Source organism: Phyllobates terribilis, unplaced genomic scaffold (genome assembly GCF_046119375.1).
Source record: "Phyllobates terribilis strain yellow unplaced genomic scaffold, ASM4611937v1 Scaffold_7__3_contigs__length_470593459, whole genome shotgun sequence".
Lineage (NCBI taxonomy): Eukaryota > Metazoa > Chordata > Amphibia > Anura > Dendrobatidae > Phyllobates > Phyllobates terribilis.
In genome coordinates, this window is record NW_027362767.1 from 58474300 (window position 1) to 58497687 (window position 23388).

Here is a 23388-nt window from a genome sequence, read left to right on the forward strand (position 1 = left end):
TTTTATCTTTACATATGGTTTGGTCTTGAACATTTTAAAGGGAACCTGTCGGCAGCACTACTGCTCAGGCAGGACGCCTATTACAGCGCCATCCGCTGCAGCATAATTCTGCTTTCATTGATGCAAATACACTGATGGCATTTCAGGACATTCACCGTCCAGGGCTCCTCTTCGTTTGTTGCTGCCAGCGCTGCTCCCTCTTCCTCATTGTTAGCAGAGTTACTGCTGCATAATGTTACCTCATTCTCCCATGTCAATCCAGTAGTGGAGGCAGGGGGAAGAGGTGCCGCAGCCTGCGAGTTCACTGATACACCCACCGCTGCACTAGCGGACCTAATTTACATAATCTCTAAATACAGTAGATAACACAGGATCCATCATTCACTATAGGTGATGTCACAGCTCACCTCCTCCTCCTTCTGTACAATGACTGATAACACCTCAATATGCAGTAGATAACACAGGATCCCTGCTCACCTCCTTTCTTCACAATGACCTCCTTGACACAGTTTAGAACAGGGGTCTCAAAAATGCGGGCCAAGGGCTGCATGCGGCCCCTGAGGCTGCTTTATGTGGCCCGCAGGCACCGGAGCCCCCGTAATGATTGCGGCCTGTTACTGAGGGCCGCTGAAGTGAGTGATTCTTTTCAGTTGAATGTTCTACAAGATGGGGACCAGCATGGGCCATTACTACAAGATGGGGACCAGCATGGGCCATTACTACAAGATGGGGACCAGCATGGGCCATTACTACAAGATGGGGACCAGCATGGGCCATTACTACAAGATGGGGACCAGCATGGACTATTACTACAAGATGGGGACCAGCATGGGCCATTACCACAAGATGGGGACCAGCATGGGCCATTACCACAAGATGGGGACCAGCATGGGCCATTACCACAAGATGGGGACCAGCATGGGCCATTACCACAAGATGGGGACCAGCATGGGCCATTACCACAAGATGGGGACCAGCATGGGCCATTACCACAAGATGGGGACCAGCATGGGCCATTACTACAAGCTGGGGACCAGGATGGGGCACATTACTACAAGCTGGGGACCAGGATGGGGCACATGACTACAAGCTGGGGACCAGGATGGGGCACATGACTACAAGCTGGGGACCAGGATGGGGCACATGACTACAAGATGGGGAGCAGGATGGGGCACATGACTACAAGATGGGGACCGGGATGGGCACATTACTACAAGATGGGGACCGGCATGGGCCATTACTACAAGATGGGGAGCGGGATGGGGCACATGACTGCAAGATGGGGAGCGGGATGGGGCACATGACTGCAAGATGGGGAGCGGGATGGGGCACATGACTGCAAGATGGGGACTATTTAAGAAGTTGGTCAGAATTACTATATGATGCTAATTGTAAAAAAAAAAAATCACTGTATGTGGCCAATTTGGGGACACAAAAAGGAAATAAAAATTATAAAAACTGTACCAAAGCCCGTAAAATGAATGCTATTTAAAAGAATAAAATAAAAAAAGCCAAAAATGTACAAAAAATGATCCAAAAGGTGTATAGAAAAAAACAATATGGTATCATTAAAAATTTCATGTCATCCTGCAAAGAATGCGGCCCTTCAAATTCACATTTTTTCTATGTGCGGCCCATATACTTAGCAGAGTTTGAGACCCCTGGTTTAGAGCATGCTCGGATAGCTCTTCTGTACATACAAATTAGGTCGGAGTCAGTCCATTGCTGCTAATTTCTATATGAAGAGCAGCATGGGTAGTCTAATATTAGGTAATTATGTGATGAGATTTTACCTTTTTAAGTCCAGTTTTGGTCCATTGTCTGGGCCCCATCTGATACTGAATCAGCAGTGCAGCCTCTTGATATTTTTATTTTTCTGCTCAGTGGTGCCCTCGGGTGCTCGGTTCAGAGAACTGCAGCCGGCCCCGTGCACAATGTTGCAGTTCACCTGCACAGTGGCTGCCGGAGTGCTGCTGAGGAGGGATGCAGTAGTCCCTTCACTTCAAGGACCTTAATCAATCCTGAAGTTGGACCCTCACCAGTAAGAAGTAACAGCCTATCCTAGAGAATAGACCTTCTATTAAAACAAAAATATATTAAAAAAAAATTCTAATATCTCAGTGGAGTTTTTCTGCCCTCTGGTTTCACTGACTGGTGGTGGTCTGTGCACTTGGACCCCCAGCAATCAAAACCTTTTGTCACTATGGCGTGTCAAAAGGTAATAAAATGTTAATAATGTAAAAATAATGAGAGATCTAACCTCTTTCTATAATCTGCTTTCTGCCTTGAATAGGTCCATGAGCGCACTGAAGAAATGGATTTCCTTTTGATGATTGTGCGCAAACTTTTACGAACAAACTCAAGAATGGTGAAGGTCTGTGAAAATTACCATGACGTGTTTTTTTTTAATTTATTTATGTATGAGTTCATATACACACCGCAGTCCATACACAATGAATTCCATCCTAATCCTCCTCCAATTCCCAAAAGACTTGTGAAATAGAGACAAACCCCATACGTTTCCCTTACATTTCTTTCTCTTCTTTTGTGTGTCCCCTTCAGATCAGTGATCTATATTTACTGCTTTATTACCTGTGTTACTGTTTGTGTGTTATGATTTTGTAAATCGTGCTCTCACTTATGACCCTTATTTAATGGTCGTATTAAAATTCCAAGTGTAAATCTATGCTGATCTTTGTAACAGTGTTTCGGGAGGGGGGATATTGGGTGCACCTCCCTGCAATCCTATCCTGTATGCAGCATGCTCTTGTATCCTACATTTATCAGATTTTGTCTTAACCACATGGTCAACACTGTATATCTGTGGTGTATAAAGGGTGAATAAAATTACTTTGGCCTACTTCACAGCCCATTTAACGCCTTCCTGTGGATGGGGTGCACATGTACCGAGTACGGTCATGAGCTGAATCCACTGCGTACACAGGAGGTGTACATGTTCATACGGTATATACATGCGGATGTTATGCGGCTCAATTCAAGTCAATGGCGGCGATTTCGCCGCGAAATCGCACAATAAATGGTTGTGCTGCGGATCTTTCCTCAATAATAACCTGCAGCAGAAATTTCTGCAGCATGTGCACAGCACCTGCAGATTATCATTGGAGCTGCTCTGGCAAAAATTAAGAGACCACTGCAGAGTTTTCTAACAATCCCCATCTCTCGATGTCTGACAGCCATTCTATTCCAGTGTCAGTTGACTTCCAACCACCGTCCACCTCATTCTACTTAATGTGCTTCTGATTAGGTGATCACCTGAACCAAATCTTATGTAACGAGGGGAAGTATAAAAAACACTGCTGTGGTCTTCACAATCCTCTTGCAATAGGACAAGCTGGATGGCAAAACAAGTGCTAGGAATAGCCCAAAAGTAATTTGAATGAAAAAATAACTTGTAACCATGCCAAAGGAGCTGAAAAGAAAAGTCTTGAGTGAGGAAAAGAAGGGCTCAATTCTGGCTTTACTAACAGAGGGATACAGTGAGCTTCATGTTGCCTCCATCCTTAAAATTTGGAAGAAGGCAGTCCATTACAACAAGGTCAAGCAGCAGACATTGGGGACAACAAAGCTACAGACCGGCAGAGGGCGAAAGCGACTCTCCACCGACCGGGATGACCGTCATCTTATTCCAATGTCACTCAGCAATCGCAGGGTGACATCAAGTGACCTACAAAAGGAATGGCAAATGGCAGCTGGGGTGAAGAGCACGGCAAGAACAGTTGGTAACAGGCTCCTAGAGGCCTCATGTCATGTAAAGCTAGAAAAAAGCCTTTCATCAATGAGAAGCAAAGGAGAGCCAGGCTGAAGATTGCCAAAGACCATAAGGATTGGACCAAAGAGGACTGGAGTAAGGTAATCTTCTCTGATGAGTCTAATTTTCAGCTTTGCCCAACACCTGGTTGTCTAATGGTTAGACGGAGACCTGGAGGGGCATACAAGCCACAGTGTCTTGTAACCACTGTGAAATTTGGTGGCGGATCGGGGATGATCTGGGGATGCTTCAGCAAGGCTGGAATTGGGCAGGTTAATCTTTTGTGAAGGACGTATGAATCAAGCCACATACAAGGTTATCACTTGCTTCCTTCTGCTCAGGCAATGTTCCCTAACCCTGAGGACTGGTTTCTCCAGCAGGACAATGCCCCATGCCACACAGCTAGGTCAATCAATGTGTGGATGAAGGAGCACCACATCAAGACCCTGTCATGGCCAGCCCAATCTCCAGACCTGAACCCCATTGAAAACCTCTGGAATGTAATCAAGAGGAAGATGGATAGTCACAAGCCATCAAACAAAGAACTGCTTACATTTTTGTGCCAGGAGCGGCATAAGGTCACCCAAAAGCAGTGTGAAAGACTGGTGGAAAGCAGCCAAGACGCCAAGAGTGTGCAAAGCAGTCATCAAAGCAAAAGGTGGCTACTTTGAAGAACCTAGAATATAAGACATATTTTCAGTAGTTTCACACTTTGTTGTTAAGTATATAATTCCACATGTGTTAATTCATAGTTTTGATGCCTTCAGTGTGAATGTACAATTTTCATAGTCATGAAAATACAGAAAAATCTTTAAATGAGAAGGTGTGTCCAAACTTTTGGTCTGTACTGTATATAAAAATCCCAAGAATTTCTAATAAATACACTTATCCGAAGTCAAAAAACAAAAGCGATTTGGTATTTCCTCATCCATAATAGTCAAGTTTATCAAAGTATAATATTATGTAATCCATACAATAAAGTCTGAACCCTCTTCTCTTCCCCCCTCTCCCCCCAAAAAAGGGGGGTTATAACACATGCATCCTCTAAGTGGTACCAGTCAAAAAAAATAAAAAATGAAAGCTTGTTACTCGAAAATTAAGTTTTTACAAATCATCCCAAAAAAAAACAAAACACAAACCAATTTTTTTTTTTTGCAATGTTCATACTGTTTGCCAATATCAAAAACAAAACAAGACAAAACCCGTTATATACATTTGGTATCGCTGTAATAGTCACAGACCACAAGAATCGCATTGCTAGGTCATCATTGCCACACAATAAGCCTCTTTCTCCATTTTGCATATCTCTTGTCCATCATGTACCCGGATGGCTAACGCTGGGTTAATATGATCCTAGTTAGTCTGTGGAAATAAAACTTGTGTTCCCGCAGGGTGATGGGCATTCATCTCTGACCAGTGTAATGTGTTGTGATTAAGAGTTTTCTCGTGTTCGCTCAGATTAATTCCTACACTTCGCTGCAGGCCAGTGGAAACGTACAATTGTTTGCATTGAAGTGAGCGTCGGCCGAGACAACATTCTGCCCTAGAATCAGACTTGTGTCACCATAAACTGGTTTCCAAACATTTCTGGCCAGTCCTAATGTGTCAGCATGTAAATTGTAGCAGCCATTTTTTTCCATAAAGAATGGATGGAGTGGTGGTTGGATGTCTGACCTTTCGCTCTACTTGTTTCTTGGATTAACCCCTTTACCCCCGAGGGTGGTTTGCACTTTAATGACCGGGCCAATTTTTACAATTCTGACCACTGTCACTGTCACTGTCTGAATCTGGAACGCTTCCAACAGATCCCACCGAGTCTGATATTGTTTTCTCGTAACATATTGTACTTCATGATAGTGGTAACATTTCATCGATATGACTTTTGTGGAAAAAAAAAACTGAAATTTGGTGAAAATTTTGAAAATCTCGCAATTTTCTAACTTTTTTATTTATTTTTTTATTTTTATGATCGTAAATCAGAGAGTTATGTCACACAAAATAGTTAATCGACAAGCCTACCCACATGTCTACTTTACATCAGTATAATTTTTGAAGCATAATTTTTTTGTTTGTTAGGAAGTTATAAGGGTTAAAAGATGACCAGCGATTTTTCTCACTTTTTCAAACAAAATTTACAAAACTTTTTTTTTTTTTTTCTTTAGGGACCACATCACATTTGAAGTGTCTTTGAGGGGCCTACATGACAAAAAATACCCAAATGTGACACCATTCTAAAAACTGCACCCCTCAAGGTGCTCAAAACCACATTCAAGAACTTTATTAACCCTTCAGGTGCTTCACAGGAAATAGCGTAATGTGGAATGAAAAAATGAACATTAACTTTTATTTTCTCAAAATTTTTACTAAAGATCCCAATTTTTTTTTTCCACAAGCGTAAGGGTATGTGCCCACTATGCGTTTTTCAAGCGTTTATGCTGCGGAATTTCCGCAGCATAAACACTTGGTAATCCGTCCCCCATGGTCCCCAATGACAAGCCGCACTGTCAATGCACATGCTGCGCTCAAAAATCCGCAGCATGTCCATTAATTTTGCGGACACGCAGCGTAATCGCCGCCATTGACTTGCATTGAAAGCATATAATCCGTGTCAGTACATTTGTACACATGGATTATATGCGTTTCTATGTGCAGATGGTACCCAAGTCTGGAGGAGAGGAGACTCTCATCCAGACCTGGGTACCATTGTACCTGTGGAAAAAAGAATAAAATAATAAATAAAGATATTCACCTTCTGGTGGCCCGCGCAGTGCTTGTTCTCCTTTGCCGGCAGATCGCAAAGGACTGAAGGACCTGCGGTGACGTCACAGTCATGTGACGGCAGGTCTTTCAGTACAGGGCAACACGATCTCCCGACAGCCAGCACAGGAGCGCAGCAAGACTGCGGGGGCCATCGGAAGGTAAGTATCGATTTATTTTTTTATTTTTAAACATTCTTTACAGTCACACTATATATGCCGTTTGCATGGTCGTAGTGTGACCAAGTTGTCAAGCACTTTCCAAGTGATGCTAAAATTGCTTGGAAAGCGCTTGACACACGCATGCGGAAATGCATGTGAAGAACGCTTCACATCCGCATGTCCCTGGCAGGAAAAACACATGTACAATCCGCATGTACAATCCACATGCTTTTTTTCTGCCAGGGAGATGCAGAAATGCTGCAGAAACTTTCTGCTTCATTTCTGCATCGTGGACACATAGCCTCACAGGAGAAAATGGAACCCAAAATTTGTTGTGCAATTTCTCCTGAGCATGCAGATATCCCATATGTGGGGGAAAACTACTGTTTGGGTGTTCGGCAGCGCTCAGAAGGGAAAGAGGACAGTTTGACTTTTTGAATGCTGAAGTTCCTGGAATCATTAGTGGACGCCATGTCTCATTTGAAGAGCCCCTGATGTGCACAAAGAATGGAAACCCCCCACAAGTGACACCATTTTGGAATCTAGACCACTCAAGGAATGTATCGAGATGTGTGGTGAGCACCTTGAACCCCCAGGTGCTTCACATTTTTTTGCCTAGTTTTTAATTATTTTTTCTTAGCGGTGTTCTCTGAAGGGGTTAATTAGTGGGACAGTTCTATAGGTCGGGTCGTTCAGGATGCAGCGATGGCAAATGTGTATTTTTTTTTTTCTTTACACATTTATTATTTTGTTATTTTTTTTTTATTTATTTTTTTTATATTGTCCCAGGATGGGACATCAACTGCAAAGTGACAGATCGCTGCTGCACTAGAGCATCAGGTCAGCGTCTGACAGGCAGGGAGGAGGCATGTCCGCTCGCGATCTGAGCATGACCTGACAGGCCACCGTCCCTGGCTGATCCCACAGCCATCTTAGGACTCGGGGTCACCATGGAGACCATCGGTACATCGCTGTGCTGATGGGAGCTCCCTCCCTCTGCGATGTCCCGCGATGTCGCTGTCACGATTGACAGGTGCAACACCGGGGTTAAACGCCCACAATCAGTGGCAGCAGCGATGGTGGGTGTTACTGCAGGATGTCAGCTCTCATATAGAGCTGACATCCACATTTGATTGCAGCTACGCTCAGCGTGAGCCCTCGCGATCATGGCGCTGTATATACACTGCTCAAAAAAATAAAGGGAACACCCCGATAACACATCCTAGATCTGAATGAATGAAATATTCTCATTGAATACTTTGTTCTGTACAAAGTTAAATGTGCTGACAACAAAATCACACAAAAATCATCAATGGAAATCACATTTATTAACCAATGGAGGCCTGGATTTGGAGTCACCCCCAAAATTAAAGTGGAAAAACGCACTACAGGCTGATCCAACTTTGATGTAATGTCCTTAAAACAAGTCAAAATGAGGCTCAGTATTGTGTGTGGCCTCCATGTGCCTGTATGACCTCCCTACAACGCCTGGGCATGCTCCTGATGAGGTTGCGGATGGTCTCGTTGGTGGATGGAGCGAGACATGATGTCCCAGATGTGCTCAATCGGATTCAGGTCTGGGGAACGGGCGGGCCAGTCCATAGCTTCAATGCCTTCATCTTGCAGGAACTGCTGACACACTCCAGCCACATGAGGTCTGGCATTGTCCATCATTAGGAGGAACCCAGGGCCAACCTCACCAGCATATGGTCTCACAAGGGGTCTGAGGATCTCATCTCGGTACCTAATGCCAGTCAGGCTACCTCTGGCGAGCACATGGAGGGCTGTGCGGCCCTCCAAAGAAATGCCACCCCACACCATTACTGACCCACTGACAAACCGGTCATGCTGAAGGATGTTGCAGGCAGCAGATCACTCTCCACGGCGTTTCCAGACTCTGTCACGTCTGTCACATGTGCTCAGTGTGAACCTGCTTTCATCTGTGAAGAGCACAGGGTGCCAGTGGCGACTTTGCCAATCCTGGTGTTCTGTGGCAAATGCCAAGCGTCATGCACGGTGTTGGGCTGTGAGCACAACCCCCATCTGTGGACGTAGGACCCTCATACCACCCTCATGGAGTCGGTTTCTAACCGTTTGTGCAGACACATGCACATTTGTGGCCTGCTGGAGGTCATTTTGCAGGGCTCTGGCAGTGCTCCTCCTGTTCCTCCTTGCACAAAGGCGGAGGTAGCGGTCCTGCTGCTGGGTTGTTGCCCTCCTACGGCCCCCTCCACGTCTCCTGGTGTACTGGCCTGTCTCCTGGTAGCGCCTCCAGCCTCTGGACACTACGCTGACAGACACAGCAAACCTTCTTGCCACAGCTCGCATTGATGTGCCATCCTGGATGAGCTGCACCACCTGAGCAACTTCTGTGGGTTGTAGAGTCCGTCTCATGCTACCAGGAGTGTGAAAGCACAACCAACATTCAAAAGTGACCAAAACATCAGCCAGAAAGCATTGGTACTGAGATGTGGTCTGTGGTCCCCACCTGCAGAACCACTCCTTTATTGAGGGTGTCTTGATAATTGCCAATAATTTCCATCTATTGTCTATTCCATTTGCACAACAGCATGTGAAATTGATTGTCAATCAGTGTTGCTTCCTAAGTGGACAGTTTGATTTCACAGAAGTTTGATTTACTTGGAGTTATATTCTGTTGTTTAAGTGTTCCCTTTATTTTTTTGAGCGGTGTATATTGATGTTTGCGCAAACACAGCACAGTATATATACAGCGCATGTCGGGAAGGGGTTAAGGGAATGTATCATCCTAAAATGATTTATTGTTTAAAGCAGGTTTTTATGTTAATATGTATTTTAAGAGTGTGTTTTTATTTTCCATATAAGTATGTAAAGTAAAAAGAAAATACATCCCAGAAATCTTTGCACTTTCTTACACTTTCCACTAGATTGTATACTAGACTCGCAATGCTTGTTCTGCACAGATGACTACTCAGAAGTTTCATTAGTCACAGACAGGATTATGAATGATAACACCTCTATATACAGTAGATAACACCGGATCCACCATTCACAATAGATGATGTCACAGCTCACCTCCTCCTCCTGTACAATGACTGATAACACCTCTATATACAGTAGATAACACAGTAGCCACCATTCACAATAGGTGATGTCACAGCTCACCACCTCCTCCTGTACAATGACTGATAACCCCCCTATATACAGTAGACAACACAGTAGCCACCATTCATAATAGGTGATGTGACAGCTCACCTCCTCCTCCTGTACGATGACTGATAACACCTCTATATACAGTAGATAACACAGGACCCACCCTTCACAATAGGTGGTGTCACAGCTCACCTCCTCCCCCTCCTGTACAATGACTGATATCTACTGTATATAGAGGTGTTAACACCGGATCCACCATTCACAATAGGTGATATCACAGCTCACGTCCCCCCCCCCCTCCTGTAAAATGACTGATTTTATACACTCGATAACTCAGGATTCAATAAAACGGGTCCTTTCACATGACACATCTCTTTTAATTAAATGCCAGGCTGGTAGCCACTAGTAAGGATGTCTCTGGTGAGCAGACTGTCTCTTTGTAGTGGGGTCCTCATGGCTATAGAGGAGTCGATGAGCGCTTTATTCTACTTTTTCTTTCTTGTAAGGTCATTTTGATGTCCGCCACCATAAACTGCAAAGAATTTGCTGATTACTTCGCTGTGCCGATCCACAACAGATTGGTCCCCGCGTACGTCTTCAAGGTTGAAGGGAAACCCTTTGACGTGGAAGTGTCTTATCTGGATGACTTAAAACATACACCTAATATGAAGGCACGTATTAACCTAATCTTGTATCTTTTATTTGTTCTCTAACCTTCAGTGATGGCCATGGATGTAATATCACATGGCACTCGAACAAATAAATGGATTACTGAGTAAGACCTGGTCTTTCCCAGCCCTCCACACTGGGATCTGCTTTGGCTGAGCTAATAGAGGTGGTTTTGCTCAGAGTACTACCCTTTTTAGCACCACCTCCATGTAGGATGACCTACTTTGGGACCAGTCCTGGCTCAGGAGCTGATCCCACAATGCATCTCGCTCCAATCGCTGCTGTTCATCCATTTAAATGCTGCTGTCAATCACTGACGCCTCCTCTACCCTCCTTTAATAATTATTTTTGCCTTGCTTGTTTTAGGTGGCAGCTAATTTCTTTGAGGAACCAGGGATATGTAAAGAAATGTATGAGCTGGCAGCATCTTTGATACATGTATTTGATGACATGGAAAAGGAGGAGCAGAGGTGAGAAACCTGTTTAAACCAAGTTTTTAACAAGACTGGAACAGGTTAAAGGGCTTGTCCTGTTCTTCGATATTGATGTCCTATGCCTTAGATTAGTCATCAGATTGGTGGGAGGGTGGTACATCCAGCATCCCACCAGGCTGGGCGACAATGCCATGCTATTAACCTGCAGATTAACCCTTTACCTGTAGATAAATAGCTTTTGGGGAGCTGTAAATCAAGCTGTAATCACATGCCAGAAATGGATTGTAAATGAATGTGAAACATCAAGGACGGCCTTATATTTCTCCTTCCTGCTGGATCCATTCCTACCTTCGGCTTATAAACTGGCTTTCTTTCTTCACTAATGTATTATTTTTTTGTTCTCAGCCTTTTGCATATTCCGTCTGTATTTTTAGTCTGGATATGGCAGATGTAGCATTGGGCTGTGAGCAGTTGGAGGTTGCAGGTCACGGTGCAGCAGCTGTATGTGGAGTGGCAGATAGGCTGCTTCACATCCAGCGCTTGTTATTTCTAATATTAAACCACTAGAAAAAAAAATAAAAAAGCCCCCGTTCTCCAGGAAGCCTTCTGCGGCGTATCTCCAACATTACATAACCCACACGTGGCCGTGTCTGCTGGACTTGCTGGCCGGCATTGCTGTCCTTTTCTGAGGGATTAACACTTATATAAAATGCTTCTTCCTTTTGTAAAATATTACAAGGGAAACAGTTGTGGGTAACACGAGTTATATTCGGCAATGAGTACGGTAATGTGTTTGGACAAGCTGCTGGATCCTGCAGCCTGGAAGTCATCCTGTGACAACACAATCACTTTTGACAGGACGCATGAGCAGGGATGTCCCCTAATAAAGCGGATGTTATATTTACATATATGAAGAAAAGTATGTGCCCCCTCCACTTTCCACTTACAACAGCTCTTATGACCTTCCATTAAACAGCCATAGACAATTATACGGAGTCGGTCATCACTTTGCAGATATAACAGCTTCCGCTCTTCTTTGAAGGATCTTTACATGATTTTGGAGGCGTCTGTGGGAATTTTTTGCCTTTTTACTCCAGAAGAGCGTTTGTGAGGTCAGACACTGATGTTGGGGAGACGGCTGGACTCACAATATCCGTTGTAGTTTATCTCAAAGATGTTAGATGGGGTCGAGATTAATAAGATTAGGTTCTAACACCAAACTTCCCCCATCTATTTCTTTATGGAGCTTGTGCGCTGGGGGACAGAAAAGGGTCTTCCCCAAACTGTTCCCACAAAGCCAGAAGCTACAATTGTCCACAATGTCTTGTGCTTTATTAAGATTTCTCTGTTTTTCTCAGGCAAAAGCAGAGATCCCCCAGAACAGCGACCGAGCCAAACAGTGTATTGGTGTTTCTACCGGGTAAGAGTAATGGGAAGCAGGTGTCCCAATTGTAAAGTCGGGCTTATACATGGCTGATTTTATTAGGAAGGGAGAGGAATACGGAGTTGCTTTCCCCATCATAAATTCTAGAATATATTTCCTGAAATCGCTTCATTGATCCTTATTGAAAAAATGAATAAAGTGAGAGCAGAGTGTCACTATACCCCTTTTTAGGTGGATGTGCCATTACTCACTAGTCAGTGCTGTGTCACACTAGGTGGGAGCACACTATATTTAATAATTTGTCCTTTTTATTCTTCTATATTTTTTATTCTTCATTCATGCTGCCCAAACCGCAGGCAGCAAAAATCAGAGCGTGACTTCACAATTGCAGACAGGTATGTTTTTCTCTGAAACACTCTGGCATTTCAGAGAAGATCTAGTTAGAAGATGCGGCCAGAGACCATGGGATTAGACGTACAAAGTCCTGCTCCACCCCCCGGCTAGCTTCTCCCCGCAACACTTCCGGTGATTGACAAGTCTGCCCCGATGTTTTCACATTTGAAGAGACCTGTCAAACATCTACAGCGGTGTGGGGAGAAGACGGACAGATCTTTTAGCTATATCTTATTTGAAATGCTGGCGTGTTTGGGCGAAAAACATACCTGGCTGCAGTCATCCAACCAGGCTCTGATTCTTGCTGCCCTTGGCTTGTGCAGCATGAATTAGCTGACAGGTTGCTTTTAAAGGGGTTTTCCTGCCTTAGGGTACAAGTCTGCAGTCACTCCATGCACTCCGTGACTGCAGACGTGTGAATTATCCCAGCACGCATGCCGCATGCTGTGAGGATTTATCGCTAGCTGGTGGTCGTGAGACTACAGGTATGTCATTTGCATACTTCCAGCCGCATTCCGACTAGACTTGTCCGGCCTTGCTCAATTCCCTTGTACGGAGGCTGTGCAGTCTAGTCAGCATGTGACTGCGTGTATGCAAATCACATACCTGCATGCAAATCACGTACTTGCAATCTCGCTCTTGGCATTGGAAAATCCTCACAACACGCAGAATCTTCTAGAATTGTTACTTTTATATATAAAGTAAATTATTTGTTAGGATAGCCGAGGGCTCCTCTTTATTGGGCTGTGCCACCACTGACGGTCATATTGTTTATTTAGTAAAATTAATGGTTTAGTTCAAAAGTACAACACGTCACTTAAAAATATACCTCCTCATATGGCTGTGGTGACCATAAAAAAAAAAAAGGTATGGCTCATTGCAAAAGGAAAAAAAAAATCTTGCTCTAAGTTTTTTATGAAGTTTTTTATCGCTGATAAATTAATGGATTTGTTCACCCGATAACCACCATCGCCAATAGTCCTTATACCCGGGAGGATATTGTTATTTAAAGCGCTTTATCCCCTAAAATGATCTAATTGAAAGAATTACTCTCGATCTTAGCGAGCGCCCAAAATAAAAAAAAAAAAAAAAAAAAAGACTAACGCCTCGTCTGAGTGTAAAACTGACATTTTCCCTCGGTTCTCCGCTCGTCAGATGGCGATAAAGCCTGAGAGGTTCCTGACCAGTTTTATGGGGCGTGTTTCTGGGTGCTGTGAGCCGTGGTCTCATCAGACATTATTCAGGACACTGAGCAGGCTTTTAGGTGAAGTTGTTGAGGGTAATGATTCGGCTGAGGCAAGAAGCACGTAAAGTATAGCGCTGGAGTGCGCTCGCCGACAGTCGTGTGGATCGCCTGCAGTGCATTGCAAAATGTCCTTCCTGTCAGTCATTTAATTTATCTGGGTCTCTCAGCCTTAGGTTTGTACATGTCACAATACATTTGTGGCAGAGGATGTAAATAACATGCAATTATTCCATTTCCCGCTCTCTTCTGCGCTGCTGTTTCCACAAGGCTCTTCTGCTCCATATTAATTCGGACACTATCTTTCTCTAGTCTGTGTAGGATTTCATATGGCAGCTCGGATGTCTTTGCATTAACCTTTTAGCAAAGAATCTTCTTGCATGTGTTTTAATTGGTTTTGTGGTTTTTCCTTTTGTATCGTTTAGATTTACAAAACCTCAGCTTATTAAACCCTGAGCGACGGCTAATAGGCCTTTTTTACAGCAGCCGCTAAAGGGCCTTATTATAAAGCAAGGATGTCAGACTCAAACACACGGGGCCAAAATGAAAAACTTAGACAATGTCACAGGCCAACCGGTATACAGAATAATGGGCCCCACATAGACTTCCATACAGAATAATGGGCCCCACATAGTCCTCCATACAGAATAATGGGCCCCACATAGCCCTCCATACAGAATAATGGGACCCACATAGTCCTCCATACAGAATAATGGGACCCACATAGTCCTCCATACAGTATAATGGGACCCACATAGTCCTCCATACAGTATAATGGGCCCCACATAGTCCTCCATACAGAATAATGGGCACCACATAGTCCTCCATACAGAATAATGGGCACCACATAGCCCTCCATACAGAATAATGGGCCTCACATAGCCCTCCATACAGTATAATGGGCCCCACATAGTGCTCCATACAGAATAATGGGCCTCACATAGCCCTCCATACAGTATAATGGGCCCCACATAGCCCTCCGTACAGAATAATGGGCCCCACATAGTCCTCCGTACAGAATAATGGGCCCCACATAGTCCTCCGTACAGAATAATGGGCCCCACATAGTCCTCCGTACAGAATAATGGGCCCCACATAGTCCTCCGTACAGAATAATGGGCCCCACATAGTCCTCCGTACAGAATAATGGGCCCCACATAGTCCTCCGTACAGAATAATGGGCCCCACATAGTCCTCCGTACAGAATAATGGGCCCCACATAGTCCTCCATACGGAATAATGGGCCCCACATAGCCCTCCATACAGTATAATGGGCCCCACATAGTCCTCCATACTGTATAATGGCCCCACATAGTCCTCCATACAGAATAATGGGCCCCACATAGTCCTCCATACAGAATAATGGGCCCCACATAGACCTCCATACAGAATAATGGGCCCCACATAGACCTCCATACAGAATAATGGGCCCCACATAGACCTCCATACAGAATAATGGGCCTCACATAGACCTCCATACAGAATAATGGGACCCACATAGACCTCCATACAGAATAATGGGCCCCACATAGACCTCCATACGGAATAATGGGCCCCACATAGCCCTCCATACAGTATAATGGGCCCCACATAGTCCTCCATACTGTATAATGGCCCCACATAGTCCTCCATACAGAATAATGGGCCCCACATAGTCCTCCATACAGAATAATGGGCCCCACATAGTCCTCCATACAGAATAATGGGCCCCACATAGACCTCCATACAGAATAAGGGGACCCATATAGGGGTGGCAGTTCTGGTTTCGTGGGCCATCTATAATCACCCTGCTGGCCATATTCGGCCCATTGGCCAGATTTTGGCATGTATGTTATAGAGGAATGTAATAGTATGGCGCTGATGCACTAATATCCTGTGTCTACCAGGAGCAGGTGCTTTGCTAAAAGCTGAGCTCTTTCTCACACGTCGTTTGTACACTGCCCTTCGTTACCAATCAGCGAAAACATAAATTGGCCACATCATGGTATACCTTGAGTAGGAACCGATCTACATTTCTGGGTAACGGCCACCACACTATAAACAAGGCTCCATTCACTGTGTACACCCAGCCACGGGGAAAGCTGTTAACGACTGATTGATCAGTGAGTGTGCAGACTGTCAGATTCACACCAATCTGATATTGATGACCTATCCCAGGGATAGGTCATCAATATCATTAGCCCGGGCTACCCCTTTAAAGCCTCTGCTGACAGCACAAATACAGGCTCAAAAAATTATACCTTTTTTGCTTTTATGAGCATTGAAATTATTCCCCTAACGTGTAGGAATGTATTCATGACCAGAATGTTTCCCTGCCCCTCTCTGTAATGACTGACGGGCTGCCGTGTATACATGCAGCTTCATCCTGTCTCCTCCTCACCTCCTGCTTGTGATAGGTTTCTTGCTGTCAGCTCCAACAAGCAGAAGGCAGGGTGGGCAAACTGAAATTGTATCTCATAGGAATACACTTGGGAAAATCTACTCACGGCACTTATTTTAAAACTTCAGCTAATCATTTTATGGCTCAGTCACCGTATCACAGCACTCTTTGTCTGTTAGGGCAGAAATAATATCCTGAGAGGCAGTCTATGGCCCCGATTAATAAATTGTGTGGAAATACTACTTTAAATTTTGTTCAACTTGAAATGGTGTAAAAAATTTTGGTGGTTTAATCCCAGGCATGCACAGCTACGACAATGGTTTGAAAAGTGGGCGGGTAGTGGCCATCCATCAGATTAATCATTTATGCCACATAAGTGGCTTAAATTACAACAGAAAAGTACTGCAGCCCACTGGGGGGGGGGGTGCATAGATGCGACTGAGCCGAGTTGGACCCATATACATAGTAAAAAACATTTGTCGAGCGCTCCTTTAAGCTGACACTGTGTAAGTGCAGATCTGATAGCAGACAAGTCCCGTATTACAACAAGCTAACGATTAGTTCCTCGCTTCTTGCTTCTCCTTGGTGAGCGGTACGTGATGGAATAATTACTGCTTCTCCTTCCTCTTTTCCACATGAATTGAAATTTCCATTGTTTTTAGTTACAAAATAACCTGCAAGATGATCAGTTGTTGCAGTTTGGGATGAAAGTAAAATTTTAAGCAATCTGAACTAATGAAGCACTGACTCTTCCTCTCTGCGTCTTTACAGGCTTGTATGAAATCAACTATATGCACGAGCTGTTCACAAGCATGGTACATAAAAGGTAAATGCCCATCATCTGTCTGTGCCATGCCGAGCTCCGATGTCTTTGCAGACAGAGAAAAAAAAAAAAAAAAGTAACAAAAACAAACAAAATGTATTTGCATTGCGCTGGTGTTAAATAAACTTAAAGGGTTCTTCTGGTGAAAACCAGTTATGACCTGTCCACAAAATAGGTGATAATTCATTGATCAGTGGGGATCTGACCACCGGGTCTCGCACCAATCAGAAGACTAGAGCGGCTGTGTACATGCTCCGCCACCGCTCCCCTTATTCCCTATGGGGCTGCCGAGTCTGTGATCGGCGTTTTCATGCTGCCCCGTACGGAGAGGCGATTGGAAATCCGACTTGCTGCTACATTTTGTAAAGGGAATAAAAGTTACCCTGTTCTGCCGTTTGGTACAGCCCCCATGATCAGTACGTTATCACTTATCCAAATGGGCACCATTAGGCACTTGCTTTGGTCAGAGAACCCAATTCTCAAGGTTTTTTTTTCTGCCCCCAAATTATGTACAGGCACACATATATATGTGATCATGTTGTGTGCTTTTAGATTACACGTGTACCCGTTACACTCGAGCATCACCCTCGATGAGCAGAATATGGTCTTCATGACTCCTGTGTTGGGGTACAGGAAGGTAATGGCTGTTCAGTGTCTGTGCCGTGTGTGACTATTGTATTACCAGATCCGATAGAGCCACATTCATCATTTGTGGAGGTAAAATCTGTACTGACTCCATCCAAACAGGGAAGATACTGAAGTAACGGACGTCAGGTTTCCCAAAGAGACTATCAGAAAACAAAAATCCTTTTTTCCTGCTTCTAAATGGTTTGTGTCTGATTTCTCCTAGATCATTCTATCCACTAACATTGCGGAGAGCTCGATCACCGTGCCAGATGTTAAGTACGGTATGTAGCGGTTCTTCATCGGCCTCGCTTATGTTGATAAGATCACATTTTCTCATTTGTTTCTTCAAGCACCATGAAATGTCCTTCTGCATTAACACAGAGGATCGGGCTGCCTCGTGTAATAGATAACTGATGGACGTACTGTTAAAGGGGCTCTCTGCAGGAGCATAACTAATGTTCAGAGGGCCCCATAGCAAAGTTAGAGAAGGATCCCCCCCCACTCATCCTAATTATATTAACCCGTAGTGACAGCGGTGTCTTATTGCAGATCACAACAGGGAATTACATTAGTAAAGACACATTTTCTTTAGTATAAGGAACAGTTTTCTTTCTGTTCTGACTGGAGCTGCTCCTACAGCTTCTCTGATGGATTTGTACTATGGATTTATCAGCGCCGTCCTCATTTGGTCCACAAGTGAAGAATCCTAGACAATATAAAGTAGCGTTTCCTAACTGTTTAGTCTTGGGGCACCCATACAATTTTTTTTTTTTTTTTTTATAACTCTAGGGCACCAGTACCAAAAAATTATATATTTTTTGAAGCCCGTATAACCTGAACTTTTACCGCAATTACTATACACTTTTTGCAATATTAAAGAGGTTGTTCAGATCTTTTACATTGATGGCCTATACTTAGGATAGGCCTTCAATGTCTGATTGGCTGGGATCAGCCGTTATCAGTGGCGGCAACCACCGGCTGGAAATGCTCGCCGAGCTGCTCCGTCTACTTGTAGTTTTTTTTTTTTTTTTAATTTAATGCACTTTTTCATCTAATTTTGAAGTGTTAAATCTCCAGTTATTGACTTTTGTTTGACCAAAACCCTTGTATGTGACGAAGAGACAAACTACCAGAGCCTGAGACTGAGCTGGGCGGCGAAGACCAGCTGTGACCAGAGAAAAGGTATTCCTCTACTATAATGACGCCATGGTCTAAGGCGTATGATCTACGGATGGTAGACGGTCATGTACTTGATCTTCCTTTTAAGGCCGAGCTGGACGCGTTTCGAAAGGATATTGCTACAGACTTGTACAAAAAGACTTTTGGAAGGACATCATACCCGAAAACGTGGTCCCCGGCATGCTGGTCTGTTGTCTGTTTTTTGTCAGATTTCCTTGTTATTTTTTTTCCTTATAAATCTAAGTCGCTTATTTGACATTTTGTTTCTTATGTTCTTCAGCGAAGCCCTTTGGGGAATACCATCCTGAAGGTGAAGCTCCTTGACATGGGCGAACCGAGGGCTTTGCTCGCTACAGCGCTCTCGCCTCCTAATGTTTCTGACATTGAACGCACCATACTTTTGCTTAAGGAGGCAAGTGTCTGATTATTTTAGAAGGACAAGGCTTCAGCTGCAAAGTTTGCACTGCAAAGTATAGTTTTTTTTTGCGGCAAATCTCTGATAATCTTTTGTAGCTAATTTTTCAATATCGTTTTTTCAAAGTAAGTAGGAGAAGTCCTGATATGTCATTCATATCCCCCTAAAGGGGTATATGTTCAGGGGGTTGACTTGATGGGACATGTACATAAGTATTGTTGATAGAAATGGTGCGAGTCGAGTCTCAGGACCCAGTTAGTAATTTGTGACCACTGTACGTGAGCCGCCTCCTACCTGACTACATCCGCGGCTCCTCTTTTGATTAGTCGGCCTGGCGTGATGCACATGTGACATCTTGCCAGGCTTACTAATCAAAAGAAGAGCCAGGTAGGAGGCGATTCGCTGGGCTTCCGTCTAGCAGCCGCAGATTAGAGATACGGCCGATGGACTGGGTCCCACAAATCAATTTGCACCATCTCTGTTAATTGACATATACTTTTCCAAAGCCATACACACCTGATAAAAGCAAGATATAATGGCTGACATGTTTGCTTCTGATCCACAGGTTGGCGCTCTTGCGGTTAGTGGTAAAGAGGAAGAGAATCCGTATGACGGAGAGCTCACGTTCCTGGGGAGAGCTCTCGCACAATTGCCTGTTGACTTGCAGCTCGGAAAGCTCGTAGTCCTCGGCCACGTGTTTGGATGTCTGGATGAGTGTCTGATTATAGGTAGCCACAGAAGATTAGGTGTAAGGTTGTGTTTCACCATCTTATTGCTAAAGCAAAATTAATGGTTCTTTCTATTTCACAGCTGCTGCGTTGTCACTCAGAAACTTCTTTGCGATGCCATTTAAGCAGCACCTGGATGGATATCGGTAGATACCCCATAGTAATGTAGTGTCATTTTTTTTTCTCTTTTATCATTTTGGATGCAACTAAAGTTGTTCTCACTGTCACTTGATTGATAGGAGCAAACTAAGTTACGCCGGGCATAGCAGAAGTGATTGCATCGCACTTGTAGATGCCTTCAGGGTAAACTTCTAGTGGTGTTATAATCTTACCTCATTTGTCAGAGACTTGTGGAATATACTTGTTTGTTTTTTTCCCCCTCTGTAGTACTGGCAAGAGTGTAAGGAGAGAGGTGATCTTAGACTTCCCAAGGTATGCAACGTTGAACTGTATGCACTTTATGCAAAAAAAAATAATATATTCCCAAGTAGAACCCAATGTGTCAGTGGTGTTATCAATTATTGCATTAATGCCTGAACATTTTTATAGGACACCTAACCATTATTTTATTTAAGGCAAGTATAGCCTAGCTTAATATTTATTTCAAAATCCACTTTTATTTGATATGCAATTGAGAGCATATCAGTGCATCCTTGGCGTGACCTCTGCTTTGGTGCACAGTTACACCTTCCTATTTGCATAATAAAGCCGGTACCTTACGTTGCTTGAATTGTTTCTAACGCCCATAAGGAGTGACATGACGCCTGTCTCTGCCTGCACACCGACACTGGATGATTGCAGTAACGCACTCAATGTCTGTGCAGGTGCGCACACAGTAGCTGCGGGTGCACTCTGATCTCTCATCCAAGGAGCCAGACATCAGAAGTGCCCTCATTTGAATATCAAATTCAAGTTGATTTTCAATTAAATATTAAGTTAAGCTTTACTTGGCTAAAATGATTTAAATAGGGGCTAGGTGCTCTATGTAGATGTTTAGGCAGCTGAATTGCCATTTTGAGGGTAACAGACTCCCTTTAAAAAGCGATCAAGTGTTTTGCGAGCAGACAAAGGATTTTTCCACCTTTTTTTTTTTTTTTTTTAGGTAATTTCTTTTTTTTCTTAAATGTATGTTTATTTTGGTTAAAGATAATTTAATCGTTTTCCTTCTACAGACTATTTTGCACTGTTTGATGCTGGCTGCGGAATGTCTTTACTGAGAATCTGTCATGGGGTCTTTCCGATAATAATGTCCTCCATCTTGGAGGCCTTCCTGTAATAATGTCCTCCATTCTGGTATAATGTCCTTCATTCTGGGCCCCCTTCGTACTATAATGTTCCCCATCCTTGGCCCCTTCCTGTTATAATGTCCCCCATCCTTTGCCTCTTCGTGGTATAATGGCCTTCATTCTGGGCCCCTTCCTGGTATGACGTCTTCCATTCTGGGCCCCTTCCTGGTATGACGTCTTCCATTCTGGGCCCCTTCCTGGTATAATGTCCCCCATGCTGGGCCCCTTCCTGGTATAATGTCCCCCATGCTGGGCCCCTTCCTGGTATAATGTCCCCCATTCTGGGCCCCTTCCTGGTATGACGTCTTCCATTCTGGGCCCCTTCCTGGTATAATGTCTCCCATCCTGGGCCCCTTTATGGTATAATGTCCCCCATTCTGTACCTCTTTCTCCATCCTGGGCCCCTTCCTGGTATAATGTCCCCCATTCTGTACCTCTTTCTCCATCCTGGGCCCCTTGCTGGTATAATGTCCCCCATCCTGGGCCCCTTGCTGGTATAATGTCCCCCATCCTGGGCTCCTTGCTGATATAATATCCCCCATCCTGGGTCCCTTGCTGGTATAATGTCCCCCATCCTGGGCCCCTTGCTGGTGTAATGTCCCCCATTTTGGCCCTCTTCATGGTATAATGTCCCCCATCCTGGGCCTTTTGCTGGTATAATATCCCCCATCCTGGGCCTTTTGCTGGTATAATATCCCCCATCCTGGGCCTTTTGCTGGTATAATATCCCCCATCCTGGGCCCCTTGCTGGTATAATGTCTCCCATCCTGGGCCTCTTTATGGTGTAATGTCCCCCATTTTGGCCCTCTTCATGGTATAATGTCCTCTATCCTGGGCCCCTTCCTAGTATAATATCCCCCATCCTGGTTCCCTTTCTGGTATAATGTCCCCCATTCTGTACCTCTCCATCCTGGGCCCCTTCCTGGTATAATGTCCTCCATCCTGGGCCCCTTCCTGGTATAATGTCCCCCATCCTAGGCCCCTTTCTGGTGTAATGTCCCCCATGTTGACCTACTTCCTGCTATAATGACCTCCAGCCTGGGTCTCTTCCTGGTATAATGTCCCCTAGTTTGGCCCCCTTCATGGTATAATGTCCCCCATCCCGGGCCCCTTCCTGGTATAATGTCCCCCATCCCGGGCCCCTTCCTGGTATAATGTCCCCCATCCCGGGCCCCTTCCTGGTATAATGTCCCCCATCCCGGGCCCCTTCCTGGTATAATGTCCCCCATGCTGGGCCCCTTCCTGGTATAATGTCCCCCATGCTGGGCCCCTTCCTGGTATAATGTCCCCCATGCTGGGCCCCTTCCTGGTATAATGTCCCCCATGCTGGGCCCCTTCCTGGTATAATGTCCCCCATGCTGGGCCCCTTCCTGGTATAATGTCCCCCATGCTGGGCCCCTTCCTGGTATAATGTCCCCCATGCTGGGCCCCTTCCTGGTATAATGTCCCCCATGCTGGGCCCCTTCCTGGTATAATGTCCCCCATGCTGGGCCCCTTCCTGGTATAATGTCCCCCATGCTGGGCCCCTTCCTGGTATAATGTCCCCCATGCTGGGCCCCTTCCTGGTATAATGTCCCCCATGCTGGGCCCTTTCCTGGAATAATGTCCTCCATTTTGGCCCCCTTGATGGTATAATGTCCCCCATTCTCTACCTCTTTCTCCATCCTGGGCCCCTTCCTGGTATAATGTCCCCCACCCCGGGCCCCTTCCTGGTATAATGTCCCCCATGCTGGGCCCCTTCCTGGTATAATGTCCCCCATGCTGGGCCCCTTCCTGGTATAATGTCCCCCATGCTGGGCCCCTTCCTGGTATAATGTCCCCCATGCTGGGCCCCTTCCTGGTATAATGTCCCCCATGCTGGGCCCCTTCCTGGTATAATGTCCCCCATGCTGGGCCCCTTCCTGGTATAATGTCCCCCATGCTGGGCCCTTTCCTGGAATAATGTCCTCCATTTTGGCCCCCTTGATGGTATAATGTCCCCCATTCTCTACCTCTTTCTCCATCCTGG

General features: G+C 44.8%; 1 protein-coding gene across 1 annotated transcript in view; it reads left to right on the forward strand.

Annotated features, from left to right (window-relative positions):
* Positions 1–23388, forward strand: part of TDRD9 (tudor domain containing 9) — a 234388-nt gene that overhangs the window by 23834 nt on the left and 187166 nt on the right. The window contains exons 6-19 of the mRNA XM_073638628.1: positions 2294–2374; positions 10326–10490; positions 10855–10958; positions 12281–12342; positions 17094–17148; positions 17698–17782; positions 17996–18053; positions 18850–18954; positions 19040–19137; positions 19232–19363; positions 19932–20094; positions 20177–20240; positions 20334–20397; positions 20482–20526. Coding sequence (XP_073494729.1) covers positions 2294–2374; positions 10326–10490; positions 10855–10958; positions 12281–12342; positions 17094–17148; positions 17698–17782; positions 17996–18053; positions 18850–18954; positions 19040–19137; positions 19232–19363; positions 19932–20094; positions 20177–20240; positions 20334–20397; positions 20482–20526 — 1281 coding nt within the window. The remainder of the gene's footprint in view (positions 1–2293; positions 2375–10325; positions 10491–10854; positions 10959–12280; positions 12343–17093; positions 17149–17697; positions 17783–17995; positions 18054–18849; positions 18955–19039; positions 19138–19231; positions 19364–19931; positions 20095–20176; positions 20241–20333; positions 20398–20481; positions 20527–23388) is intronic.